Source organism: Primulina tabacum, chromosome 13 (genome assembly GCF_025594145.1).
Source record: "Primulina tabacum isolate GXHZ01 chromosome 13, ASM2559414v2, whole genome shotgun sequence".
Lineage (NCBI taxonomy): Eukaryota > Viridiplantae > Streptophyta > Magnoliopsida > Lamiales > Gesneriaceae > Primulina > Primulina tabacum.
This window is the reverse complement of record NC_134562.1, coordinates 1,814,193-1,829,286: the sequence shown is the minus strand read 5'-3', so window position 1 is coordinate 1,829,286 and position 15,094 is coordinate 1,814,193. Positions and strand designations below refer to the sequence as shown.

Below are 15,094 nucleotides of genomic sequence, written 5' to 3'. Positions count from 1 at the left end.
TTTAAGCATAAATAATAACACAACGCATAATATGATGAGATCGATACAGAAATAACAGATTATACGTGCGTTTTGATATTTAAAATACCGCAACGACGATACCGAAGCGGATACGGAGTGAGGGTCGATCCGGGACGAACGTGGCGCTAAAATTCTTGAAGAAAACCAACGAAAACTCGCTAGGAAATTTAGAAGGATGGGACGGCTGCTTCTAGGAGTAAGAACCCTAGTAATTCTCCTCTCAAAAGTAATAAAAACTGAATGAAATAAGTGTGTGTGTGTTTTGATCGGTTATAGGTGTGTGTAAAAGTGTGTGTGTGTGTGTGATTAGTAATTTAGGGAAAAATTGCTCAATTAAATAATAAACAAAACTATTTAAAATACTAACTCTCTTTAAACTTTAATAAAATCACTCAGTTAAAATAATACACACAAAAATGCTAATTTTAAAAGTTTTAAACTCTTAAATCACTAAACACATAAATGAGGCTTTAAAATGCTAAACTAATTAAATTATTTAAAATGCCCTTTCCTAGCCTTTAAAATAAAATACCGCATCTTAAATTGCCAAGAATCGTCCCCGGTCTTTTCCTCGATCCCGCCTCGAATAATCGCCTGAAACATGAAACTCGAAAAACATTATAACGTGCATCGCATAAACATAATTAATTTAACATAATGCACTTAAATAAATCATGCATGGCTAAAACTCAATTTAAACTTAAATAAATGCTTTAATAATTAAATAAATTCATGAGTTATACGTGTATTGAATTTGGGCACTACAGTTCCTCCCCCACTTATAAAATTTCGTCCTCGAAATTAAATCTTACCGAACAACTCCGGGTAGCGAATTCTCATGTCCGCTTCTGCCTCCCAAGTGGCTTCCTCCACTGATTGATTCAGCCACTTGACTTTGACCAGCTTGGTCACTTTGTTTCGAAGCCTCCGCTCCTGTCTGTCTAGGATTTGGACCGGTCTCTCCTCATAAGACAGGTCTGGAGCCAACTGTAACGGTTCATAGCTCAATACGTGCGAAGGATTTGCTAGGTACTTCCTCAGCATCGAGACATGGAACACATTGTGTACCCCGGCCAGATTTGGCGGAAGGGCAACACGATAAGCTAGTGTCCCAACTCTGTCCAAAATTTCGAACGGTCCAATAAACCTCGGACTCAGTTTGCCTCTTTTCCCGAATCTCATAACACCCTTCATTGGTGCTATCTTTATGAAAACGTGATCACCTACGGTAAACTCGAGATCTCTTCTCCTCTTATCGGCATAGCTCTTTTGGTGACTCTGGGCGGTCTTCATTCTGTCTCGGATCTTGACCACCACATCTGCAGTCTGCTGAACTATCTCCGGGCCAAGTTCTGCTATTTCACCAACTTCATCCCAATGAACCGGTGATCTGCACTTTCTTCCATACAACGCCTCATAGGGAGACATATCTATCAATGATTGGAAGATGCTGTTGTAGGTAAACTCCACTAGAGGTATCTTCGATTCCCAAGTCCCATGGAAATCTATCATACATGCTCGCAATAAGTACTCCAAAATCTGAATCACTCGCTCAGACTGGCCATCTGTCTGCGGGTGAAAAGCGGTACTGAAAAGCAACTTCGTCCCCATGGCTGCATGTAGGCTCTTCCAAAAGGACGATGTAAATCTCGGGTCCCTGTCGGACACGATAGAAACTGGGATTCCATGCAATCGAACAATCTCTCAGATATAAAGCTCCGCGTACTGCGTCATGGAGAAAGTTGTCTTCACTGGCAAAAAGTGCGCTGATTTAGTGAGTCGGTCCACTATAACCCAAATGGAATTCGATCCCCTGACTTACTTTGGCAACCCAGCCACAAAGTCCATCGTAATATTCTCCCATTTCCAATCTGGGATGGGGAGTGGCTTAATCAATCCTGCTGGCCTCTGATGCTCTGCCTTCACCTGTTGGCAAGTGAGGCATTCAGACACAAATTTACGGATGTCTCTCTTCATCCCTGGCCACCAATACAAAATCTGTAGGTCCTTGTACATCTTGGTACCTCCTAGATGAATGGAATACGGAGATGCGTGTGCCTCTGCTAGAATATCCTCTCTGATCGAATCAATACTGGGCACCCACATTCTACCCCTGTATCTCACAATACCATCTTACATTGTGTAGAGAACACTGCCCTTGGCTTCATCCTTCAGTTTCCATTTCTGTAACTGCTCGTCTGAAGGCTGACCTGCATGAATACGGTCTAGCAGAGAAGATTGGACTGTCAGATTAGACAGCCTCGGAGCTCTACCCTTGCGATACACTTCTAAACCAAACCTCTGAATCTCAGACTGAAGAGGTCTCTGCACTAACAACTGAGCTATGACTGCAACTTTCCTGCTCAAGGCATCTGCGACGACATTAGCCTTTCCCAGATGGTAGCTAATCTCGCAGTCGTAGTCTTTCACCAACTCTAACCACCGTCTCTGTCTCATATTCAGTTCTTTCTGTGTGAAGAAATACTTGAGATTCTTGTGATCCGTGAATATCTGACACTTCTCGCCGTACAAGTAGTGTCTCCAAATCTTCAATGCAAAGACGATGGCGGTTAATTCTAAATCATGTGTCGGGTAATTCTTCTCGTGCACCTTTAACTGTTTGGAAGCATAGGCTATCACCCGACCCTGCTGCATCAAGACTGCGCCTAAACCGAGTTTAGATGCATCGGTGTATAACACAAAATCTCCTTGCCCTGTTGGCATGGCTAACACTGGCGCTGAAATAAGAGCTTGCTTCAATGTATCAAAGCTCTTCTGACATTCATCACTCCACACAAACTTAGCATTCTTTTTGGTCAGTGAAGTGAGTGGCACTGCTATTGACGAAAATCCCTGGATAAACTTACGGTAGTAACCGGCTAAACCCAGAAAACTGCGGATTTCCGATGCATTCTTCGGTTCAACTCATTCCTTAACGGCTGCTACCTTTGCAGAATCTACCTCAATTCCGCTGCTAGACATTATGTGACCCAAAAACGCTACCTTTTCCAACCAGAATTCACACTTACTGAACTTCGCAAATAACTTGCTACTCTGCAAGGTCTGCAAAACTGTCTTCAAATGCTGGCTATGCTCCTCCTGACTCTTCGAGTAAATGAGAATGTCGTCAATAAATTCTATGACGAATTGATCAAGGTAAGGCTGAAATACTCGATTCATCAAGTCCATGAAAATTGCTGGAGCATTCGTCAGTCCGAACGGCATCACTAGGAACTCGTAATGTCCATATCTGGTCCTGAAGGCTGTCTTGTGCACATCTGCATCCTTCACCTTCAGCTGGTGATACCCTGATCGAAGATCTATCTTAGAAAACATCGTGGCTCCCTGCAACTGATCAAACAAGTCTTCGATTCTAGGTAGTGGGTACTTGTTCTTTATCGTTACCTTGTTCAACTCTCGGTAATCGATGCACAGTTTCATGCTCCCATCTTTCTTCTTCACAAAGAGCACTGGTGCGCCCCACGGTGAGAAACTAGGGCGGATAAACTCCTTGTCGAGAAGCTCCTGAATCTGCTGCTTGAGTTCTAACATTTCAGCTGGAGCTAATCGGTACGGTGCCTTAGAGATTGGCACTGTGCCTGGCATGAGGTCAATAGTAAACTCCACCTCTCTATCTGGTGGAAGGCCTGTGACGTCGTTAGGAAAGACGTCTGGGAAGTCTCTGACTACTGGCACCTCTGATAAAGACGGAGTGGGTATGTCAGGTGCAGAAATAATGTTGGCCAAGAACGCCTGACACCCCTTAGAAATAAGTCTCCGTGCCTGCATGCAGGAGATCATGCGCGGGAAACTCCTCCATATGGCTGGCTCAAAAAGAAACTGCTCCATGCCCGGCGGTCTAACCAATACTGACCTCTTCTGAAAATCAATCAGAACTCTATTCTTCGTCAGCCAGTCCATTCCCAAAATAATGTCGAACTCTGGCATCGGCAAGAAGATCAAATCAGCATACACCAGGTGGCCGTGCAATTCTAGATCAATGTCTCTGACCACACTAGCAGCTGACAGCTCTTCCCCTGATGGGACGGTTATTGAATAATTCACGTTGAGTCCAATGGTATTGATATCCAAGTGACTAGCAAATGTTTTCGAAATAAAAGAATGGGTGGCTCCTGAATCTATCAAGGCCTGAGTGGCTATTCTATTAATGAAAATATTTTCTGAGAGACGTTAGCACACACAAAACTTACATTCCCAAAAATTCTAACATTAACCTCAAACATAGCAGAAAATTTACTATCCCAAATCACTCAAAATATTACTAGCACCTTAATAATTCCAAATAAAATTCCACATGCAAGGTAAAATTAATACTGAGCTTAGGTAGAAAATTTACCTGTCAGTAAAGTCGTGTCTGGGTTCGCCTATTGTGCGTGCATGGCGAACACTCTGCCCTGAGTTGGCTGCTTCCACTGTGGGCACTCTTTCAGCATGTGGTCAGTAGCTCCACATTTAAAACATTTCCCGGATCCCCATAAGCACTGTCCGGGATGCTGGCGATTGCACTTCTGACACACTGAAAAATTACCGGGCTTTTGAGGCGCCCCCTGCTGCTGAATCGGAACATTGCCCTTTGGTGGTCCCTGATAAGGTTCCTTCCCTGGTGGACCCTGATACTGTTTCTTAAATTAGGGCCTTGATGCTGTTGCTGCTGTTGTTGCGGTGGTGCCGGATAGGGCCTCTTGCCCTGCCTGTCTGCCTCTATGTTCCTCTGGTCTTGTTCTGCCGCCAAAGCTCTAGACACAGCAATTGCATAAGTAGTAAGACCAGCAACTCGCACGTCACGACGCAAGACCGGCCGCAACCCATCCACGAAATGCCTCGGCTTACTCTGGACATCATTAGCTATTAGGGGTATAAAATGACACCCCCTCTCAAACTTCCTCACAAAGTCTGCCACACTACTGTCTCCCTGTCTCAACGTCATAAACTCCCTTGTTAGGCGAGAGCGTACTTCTTCAGTGAAGTACTTGGAGTAGAAGACTTCCTTGAAACCGTTCCAAGGCAACACCTGCAAGTTGACTGCCACGGACGCACTCTCCCACCACAACCTGGCGTCCCCTGACAGAAGGAATGTGACACACCTGACCCTATCTGTATCGGTCAGTTCCATAAAATCGAAGATTACCTCGATGGACTTAATCCATCCCTCAGCTACCATCGGGTCAGTGGTACCCGAAAACTCCTTAGGATTCATCCTCCTAAACCTCTCATACACTGCTTCCGGTCTGGGCCTCTCCCCCGCATCTACTGCAGTTTGGTTCTGCAGTTTGGTTCCTTCGCAAACTGTGCGACGAACTGAGTCATTCCTGCCAGCATTTGTGCTTGCATATCTGGCGGTGGAGGTGGAGGAGCGTCCCTTCTCTCCTCTTGAGGCTCTCTGTCCTCATCCCTTGCTTCACGGTCGATCACACGTCTAGGAGGAATTCTGTTCCAACAATTTACCCAACACGTAAACCCACTATGCAAGAATATATAAAAACAATAACATAGATGCACGTACTCTGAACTCAAAAATGTAAACATGCTGAAATCATGACAATGCGCTTACTACATAACATAATTAAAAACTTTAAAACTTATAGACTTGAGGTGTGACTTCGTAAGCTTCTTGCGACTGGCAGTATGCATAACCCTTTACAAGAACACCAGCTCTGATACCAACTGTAACGTACCGTACTTTTACTACTCAATTTGCGGAAAATTTAAAAATTTCTTAATTGAAACATAATCATTCAAAATTCGACTAAAAAGAAGTAAACTGTACGTAACACAAGTTGTTGCAACCAAAAGATTTCAAATTTAAAGTTTGACAAAGTATAAAATGTTTTCATATTCTTAAAACATGGCGGTCCTCGGGTTTAGCCTCCCGCTCAGTCCAAGCCCGCTCCTTGGTCCCCCACCTCCTGTCTTCTCATAAACATCCTCACCTGCATCGATCAAGTCTAGTGAGTCTAAAGACTCAACACGTATAAACTGGAAATAACGAGTATTACGTAATAAAACAATATGCAACTTTAAAATAGGACATACATACTTGAAACTTGAACTTGCACTAAACTGAACATACGTACATACATAGACGTGCCATAACGTGAACTTTTCATAAACATGCTTGCATACTGGTACATACTTGAACATACATGAACTTCATAATTTTGCGTAGAGAATGTTTCAAAGCAAGTGACCCATAACATATTCCGCCTGATCAAACTAAACCACAGTACTGGGATGACAGGGACATATCCACTGCCACATACATGAGATCCCCGTTGATAATTTAACGGGCTGATTGGTCAACGTTCATGATTTAACGCTTTCCAATCACGATCTAAACCCGTTCATGATTTAACGGGGTGGAGAGGTCCTCGGCCACGTTCACCGACTTCCAAACCCATTCATAAATTGGTCACAAGACATTTAGCATATCTCAAAAATTTAAAAATATTATCTTGCACGTCGAACATACTTACTTGGCGTTGAGGGATTTCGTTGGACTTCGATCGGGGCCGTCGCTGCACATACTAAACAAGAATTTACATGCTTGACTTGCATAACTTAGACGTAGGTAATCATGCTTGCTTACGAGTTCATTCCCTTCCTTAGGACGTGCTTAAATTTCCATGACTCGACCTTGTAAATCATTGCACTAGACCATGACATCAAACCCCAAACATGCTATAAAATTTTCCTCAAAATATGAAGACACGGACCCCGTGCTTAGGTCTGGGTAGGGGTCCGGGTCCGTGTGCTAAAATGTGTCGTGCAGAAGAAGGAAGGCACAGACCCCGTGTCTAGGTCCGTGTGGGGGTCCGTGTGTGTGCGCAAAACAAGAACTCGGGGAAAAGAAGGGACATGGACCCCGTACTAGGGTCCGTCTAAGGGTCCATGTAGGCTCGGAAATTTGACACTTCGAAGAGAGCAAAGGCACGGACCCCGTGTAAGGGTCCGTGAAAGGGTCCGTGTACCTGCGGTAATTGGAAACTCTCGAAAATTCTGAACACGAAATGCTCATCATTCTGGACTCGGTTATACAGACCACGAATCGACACCACGAGACCAACCTAGGAGACCATAACATTGATCCAACTCGCACAAACGTCCCAAAGCAACGATGTTCACCCTACGGCAATTGACATCAAATCGTTTCCTACGACTTCTAATTAAATCAAGTGCCTATCGACATGAAACCAAACCTCAAAAATGTTCCCAACATCAATATCAATGTACCTATACGCAGCAACGATCAACCATCGATCCCAACGAAGCTTGCAACAATAAAATCTCAAGAACACATCAATGCATATTTTCTGAAAAATGCAGTTTGAGCAGCCCCACGAAAAACACCATAACTCACTCTATTTTTATCCAAATATTTCGAATTTACTGTCAAATCGAAGGTATCAAAAAGTTATACAATTTTTACGTTGAAAAATTTCTCAGAATCTCGATCGAAAAGTCGCAGTATTTAAAAAAGACAGTAAAAACGTGATTTTAGATCTAAAAATCGTTTCAAAATTTATTCAAACGTCAAGGCTCAAACTTCTACACATCACACATGTATTTTAAGCATAAATAATAAAACAACGCATAATATGACGAGATCGATGCAGAAATAACAGATTATACGTGCCTTTTGATATTTAAAATACAGCAACGACGATACCGAAGCGGAGACGGAGTGAGGGTCGATCCGGGACGAACGTGGCGCTAAAATTCTTGAAGAAAACCAATGAAAACTCGCTAGGAAATATAGAGGGATGGGACGGCTGCTTCTAGGAGTAAGAACCCTAGTAATTCTCCTCTCAAAAGTAATAAAAACTGAATGAAATAAGTGTGTGTGTGTTTTGATCGGTTATAGGTGTGTGTAAAAGTGTGTGTGTGTGTGTGTGTGATTAGTAATTTAGGGAAAAATTGCTCAATTAAATAATAAACAAAACTATTTAAAATACTAACACTCTTTAAACTTTAATAAAATCCCTCAGTTAAAATAATGCACACAAAAATGCTAATTTTATAAGTTTTAAACTCTTAAATCACTAAACACATAAATGAGGCTTTAAAATGCTAAACTAATTAAATTATTTAAAATGCCCCTTCCTAGCCTTTAAAATAAAATACCGCATTTTAAATTGCCAAGAATCGTCCCCGGTCTTTTCCTCGATCCCGCCTCGAATAATCACCTGAAACATGAAACGCGAAAAACATTATAACGTGCATCGCATAAACATAATTAATTTAACATAATGCACTTAAATAAATCATGCATGGCTAAAACTCAATTTAAACTTAAATAAACGCTTTAATAATTAAATAAATGCATGAGTTATACGTATATTGAATTTGGGCACTACAAGTTGGGTGGTGGATCGAGTTCGTCTCCTCAATGGTTGAGCCACATATTCCTTTTTTCCTCGTTTAGGGGTATGCAATTTGGCAGGGACAACTTGTGGTTCTGTACCTTTTTTGTTGTTTCGAGCAACTGACAGATCCAGCGCTTTTCGAACATCTTGAGTACCTGCAAAAAGAAACATAACACATCTTAGGCAGTGACTATAACAAACCACAACAAAATTATAAGGGCAAATGTGCGTACCCGAAAGCTTTAACGCTGTAGGAACAAGAGAAGTGTACCTCACAGCCCACCAATCAGAATAGCCGTCTGATACGGTATTGGGATGTCCAATGACAAGGTTCTTGAAGAATTTCGCTTGCTCGGACAAATCGATGAGAGACAATGAAGTGAAATTTTTCTGGGAAGGTTCTGTTTTCATGATGTCGTTGATGGAATGTGGCAGATGCAATGTTCTAGAAGGGAGACTCGAGCACAAACCGAGCTGACAAGGGTACAATGCTAGATTGTAAAACTCAAAGGAATGGTGCTTTGATCACGAAGAGATGTCCCATCACACACTAAGAATCTTTGGTGAAGAATGGTTACTCGGACAGCATCGATGTCGACGATGGATTGTGCAGCAGTCTTCCTCACAGTGGCCATATGTTCAATCCACGGGTAATCTTCGACCTTAATTGTGAAGCAAAGTGGACGACGGGCTGGTTTATCAAATGGTAAGGATTGCAGGAAGGAAAAATTATCTGCGACAGTGAAGTCACTTTGATAGGACATAAGGTCCTTCCACGACAAATGTTCAGTGAGAGAGCCAGGAAGAGATGCTAGTTCAGGGAAGTAAGAAAACAGCCATACTTGAAGGATCCACATGGCTCCGTTGAGCTTAGAAAGGGGTGTGTCATTTACAGCGACATTCAACCATCAGTAAAGTGACCCTAAGAACATCACACCGAGACCATGGACATGCCCAACACTTAAAGACCTAGCAAGAGCTAAATATTCCATGGTTGGCTTGCCAAAAGAGGGACAAAAGAGATATTTACATATCAGCACCTACATGAAAGATATGCGCTCATTGCTGGTGGGAGAAGTTCTTCTAAGGGCACACCAAGACCGGATAACTTGGGAATAGGATGAAGGATTCAAGTATTGTTCGGAAAGCTGAGGCAAGTCTTGAGTATCCACTAAACTAGCAAATTCATTCCTGAGAAGTGGAAGACCCGTAAATAGAAGGATATGCTGCAAAGTGATAGACATGGGACCACAAGGAAGTATGAAGGAATTACAAGGAGGAGCCCACAGCCTGATAGCACCCTCGAGAAGATCTATATTGGAAGTTGTGTCAACAGTAGACATTTGAATGAGTTGGTAAAGACCTTGTTTCCGCCAGGTATTACCATCAAACTTTTTCAACAGGTCTACCCAAGTGTTCCAATTTGCATCGCCTCGTGGTAAAGATTTAAAGTTAGCATACTCAAAAGCCGGCGCCACCTTGCGATCTAACAACAAAGCACTAGACTCTAGAGTGGATAGGGGGGACAGTAGGTTAATACTCTCAATGGGTAAGGGAATTTGGTGGTAAGACGGGTCGATGGTTGGATTGAAAACTTTTGCCAAGGTAGAATCTCCAGGGACATCTCTAGACCTGAGAGTACAAGGAAAATCAAAAGAAAAAAAATAGGTTGATACATCGAAGCCAAAAAACTAGGAAGAAAGTACCTGAAAGTCGACATTTTGTTGATTATAGAAAGAGAGTCACATTGATAACCAAGTAAGTTCGCCCCAACAAGAAAAAAATCGATTGATGTCCCTGCAACATCGAAGAACCATATTGCCTCATTGCTATGGTAACCGCTAAAAATTTTCACTTTCGGAAATATGCTACGCGATTTTAGGATACAACAAGAAGACAAGGCAGCTAATAGAGCACGAAAACAACCGCACCTTCAAATTGGGTCTACTACTTCCCATACTAGAGAAGGAGTTCAAAGAATTACCTGTCCCGGGAGGCTTCACGGTTGGGAGGTGGGCGGCCGAATCGATGAACCCCGAAGAACGCCTCCGCTGGCACGCGTTGTTTCATGTAACCGCAGGATGCGTCGATGCAGTGGATGGAGGAGGAGAAATGGAAGACTTTAAACGCTGGAAGCCATCGGGAAGGTGCGAGAAGTCATGAAATGAGTAGTAGCGGTGTGGAGCGGCGTTTTCTTCAAGAAAATTGGGGGGCGCCGATGGATGTTTGGGGAGAAATGAGAAACAAAAGGATGAAGAAGGGTTTAAGGAAGGTGAGAGGAATAAGGGGTTGTTTGGGAAAGAAGATGGTAAGAGACAAGATTTTTTCACTACAGAGAAGTTGCACTGATAAACCCCAGACTGAGAAACACGAGGAATCAGGGGGTTCAGGGAATGCACACTTGGGTTTAACTTGACGGAAGAAAAACTTGCGTCTCGATTAATTCATCTTCAAGTCCATAGAACCACTCCTTTCTCAACCATGTGATGCCACGGGGTTTGTAAATAGCTAGTTTGGCCCGTTGGGCCGAATTAGTAGAATGACCAAATAGCCAAAATTGGCCAAATTGGCCATTGACCCAAATTGGCTAGGGGGCAATTGTTGTGCCTAAAAAATAATCTAAGAAGCCCACTTGGAAGCCCATAAGAAAAAATCCAACTGATAAAAGCCCAAGAGAATTGCAATTGGCCCAGGAGAAGAACTATGCGACCAGTCAATGCCACTACCCAACATGGAAGATCGTGGAGAGATCGTGGAATACAACCTAAACTAACATGCGGAGTTGAACAAAAACGGGTAGAAATAATCAAAAAGAGAGAACAAAAAAAAATCATCCAACAAAGCAACAGTAAAGCTTCTTCAATTCTCTCAATATTTTATCTGCATATTTTCCAATTTCTAGCATCCTAGTTTCTTTAGATTTTGGCATATTCCTCCAACTTTCTTGTAAAAAATGTCGTTTATGTTCATAACAACGTGATTAAATTTGATGTTCATGAGTTTTCTCTTCAATTTCATTATATTTCTCAGTTTATATTTTTCGCTTTGAAGCCACACCGAGGGAATTAAAACTAACGGTCGAATCGGGATTCACAACGCTTGACAAAGAAGTCAGATCATTTCATATTTGGCACGTTCACGTGCTTGACACGCCCTGCAATTTTCGTGACAAACAAATACATTTATTGGAGATAAAAGATTTAATTATCCAATTAATGGGTTTATAAAACCAATTAGTCGGACATGATAATGATATATTGTATGTCATTATTGATGGATCTGTAAAGATTCTTAAAGCCAACACTGTTTTAGTTATATCTAAGGGGAACATCTGTAGCGTCCTTAACCAGATCACTACTAAACAAACTAATAAGCATGCGAAATTCAAACTTGATAACAACACTTAAACAACGGAAACCAAATAATTTAATCATCTTATAACCCAAACGAAAATAGAACAATAATATCAGTATTAAACGTTAATACAATCATATCGATCGGGCGTCCACGCCTTCTAAATAATAATATGAGCCAGATACTGATAGCGCGTAGCAATCATCATACAACTACGGTTGATGGAAGACAAGAATAAATTAAACTCTTTTAATATTTACTTTTAGGTCTTATATAAATTTTGAATCTTATTCAAAATGAAGAATTTTAATTTTTAAAATTGTTTCGTCATTTTAATTTTTGGCACAAAAATTAATATTTTTATAGATTGAGTTAGATATAAGATTCGTCCCAAAAAATTAATATATTAAACGATCCCATAGGATTTTTTTGTGAAAAGTGAAATGTGATAATTGACATGACATAGTATCTTACTAAAGAGATAAAATGTATAATCAAACGTTTGTGGTATACATATTGTTAACAATTGACTCAACAAAATCTTAGAAAGTGTTATGACAAATTTAAACTTGCCACAAGCTATTGTTGCATAAAATATTGGTATATATGAAAGGGAAAAAAAAATTATTTGGAAAAATCCTCACATTTAATTTTTCATCGTAATTTACATAATTTAATTCCTTGCAAAATCCCCCAAAGCAATCAAAATTATTATTATTATTAAAAGAAGAAAGCTATTAAAATTATTGAAGGCTAAAATTAATTGCCAAGCAGTTGTATGCTGGGATATTTGATAATATTATTTAATTAATAAACATATTCATACACATATCTACATTATTAAGTCATGTTACCATGGATGTTGTCTTTACTTAACCAAAAAAATTATTTAAAATAAATCGTAAAAATAACCTTTTGTTTAAATAAAATTTCTAATTAAAAAAAAACCGCCCAGTACAAAAACACTCGCATAAACTATTAAAATTTAATAATTATATAATATTTATAACAAGTTCACTGTATTCTTACGAAGAAAATGAAAAGATGCATTAATAGCAACAATCGACGTAATATCATTTATTAATTTCAAGAATTTAATGTTAATGTACCTGTAATTACTACAAGAAAAATGCCATACGACAACGGATTTCGTATCCCTTTTAAAACAGGGGTTAAAGCCAGTTTCATTTGCGACGGAATTCATAAAAAAACCGTCGCTTTTTTATAGCGTCGCTACATTAGCGACGGTTTATATTACCCGTGGCTAAATTTAGCGACGGAATTCATGTTACACGCCGTCGCTACATAGCGACGGCTTAAAATATGTTCCGTCGCTAATATTTTAGGTAAAATAAAAAAAATTTAATAAATAAATCTGTGTTGGATTTGGTACAATCGTGTAAGAGATAAAAAATTTTAAGTGTTGTAAAGTGGTAAAATCGTATAAAAGATAAAAATTTTAAGTGTTGTGAAGTTGTAAAATCATGTAAGTGAGAAAAATTTTAATTGTTGTGAAGTGAAGTGGAAGAAATTGAAGCAAATTTGCATGTATATATAGAGAGTGGTGAAAGAAAATGGAGGGAAGTTTTTAAACATGCGACAGTTTTTCTTTAACTGTCGCTAAATTTAGCGACGGTTTAATCCCGATTTATAATTTCGCGACGGTTGATGTAAAACTAGTCGCGAATTGTAGCGACGGTTAAAGAAAAAACCGTCGCTAAATATGCCACAAAAAACATTTCCCACAACGGTTTTCTCTAAAACCGTTGTCGAATGTCCCAAAAAAAAACGCTAATTGACAACGGTTCTTTGACCCTAAAAACCGTTGTCTTTTGCACTCAAAAGACAGCGGTTTTATAAAAACCGTTGTGGTTTGCCCCCAGTTTCTTAAAAAACACACTTTTAACAAAGGTTTTCGTAACAACGGTTTTAAAAAACCGTTGTTAAAAGTGTGTTGTCGTTTACCATTTTTCTTTTAGTGAATATTATTTTCATATGTAAATGGAAAATTAATTTTAAATATATATATATACTATATATACACACACACACACACACACACACTACACGAGGAACCCACCATTAAGGTTGAGCAAGTTTAATTGAAGTCCACTTTTGAGCAGTTATTACGAGGCAATTAATTAACGTTAATAATTAATATAATTACATTTATATTAATTTTCTAGTACATCTATATATCTATACTTCTATACTATTTTATTTAATTTGAGACACTTAGAGTAACAAACTTTGGTGTCATGATCTGTTTTAATACTTATATTATATATATTAATAAAATATTAAAACTTGAATGTAAGTTATATGTAATTCAGTGGATATAGTCATAATTTTTTAGAATTAAGTTATATATTCAATTCTTACTGAGGTCATTTTTTTATTCTTTTAATTTTTTATTTATATATCAAAATTTAACACTCCTTACTATTTCTTATAATTATATTTTGATTTTCATTTAAATATAAATCAAATGAATTATAAAAAATATTATACATTTAAATATAAACCAAATGAATTATAAAAAAATATTATACAAGCACGCAACGCGTGCGTCGGTGCACTAGTATATATAAAAGCATAGTTTTTGCCAAAATAGAAAGTTCTCGCCCAAATTAATTACTAAAAAATGAAATACAATATTTAATTAGTTTATTTAATTTTTTTTAAAAAAATTGGTTGTGTATTAAAAGTTATAACTTAAAAAATGTTTCCCAACAAACATTAAAATACCATTTAGTTAATCATAAATGTTTGACCTCAAATGCATGTTATTTCGAGATTACTTCAATTTGAAATAATTAATTCACATTAGTTTTCTTCTAAAATCATATGTATATTGTATCTTTTGGTCTACCTTCTTAAAATTCAAATAAGATAGCTCGAGAACAATAAAAGAAAGATATTCAAAATGGTTTCAAATATACATTAAATTATCATCAATAAACATGTCTATTATCCCCAATAATTAGAAATTTTTGACACCCAATGTATGCAAGTCAAGATTTTCATAATTTGAAATAGTTAATTCATGGTATAATTCTGTCAAAAGCAACGGTTGTATAATTTTTTTCTTTTAGGCTGTCTTATTTGAATTTTAAATTATAAATAATGCACTGTTGCATAGTATATTGAAAACCAATTTTATTTTATTTATCTTACTAAATTTATGTACTCCAAAACTGAATTCTGAAATGACTCCTCTTTTCGGCATCATTTATGAGTTGAATCCTTCCAAGTTGCAATGGACGTTTAAACTTAGATTTGTTCGCTATTATGAACTATCTACATATGGAAACAACGATAACAATAAGACATCA

At 38.9% G+C, this 15,094-nt stretch overlaps 1 protein-coding gene across 1 annotated transcript; it reads right to left on the bottom strand.

The window, feature by feature from the left end:
* Positions 1–9,041: 9,041 nt before the first annotated feature.
* On the bottom strand, positions 9,042–11,012 carry LOC142522960 (uncharacterized). The gene is made up of 2 exons (XM_075626571.1): positions 10,112–11,012; positions 9,042–10,037 (listed from the first exon to the last, which is right to left on the bottom strand). Exons 1-2 carry the CDS (start codon positions 10,123–10,125, stop codon positions 9,446–9,448), a joined length of 606 nt encoding a protein of 201 aa, XP_075482686.1. The 5' UTR covers positions 10,126–11,012; the 3' UTR covers positions 9,042–9,445.
* Between the last annotated feature and the right edge of the window lie 4,082 nt (positions 11,013–15,094).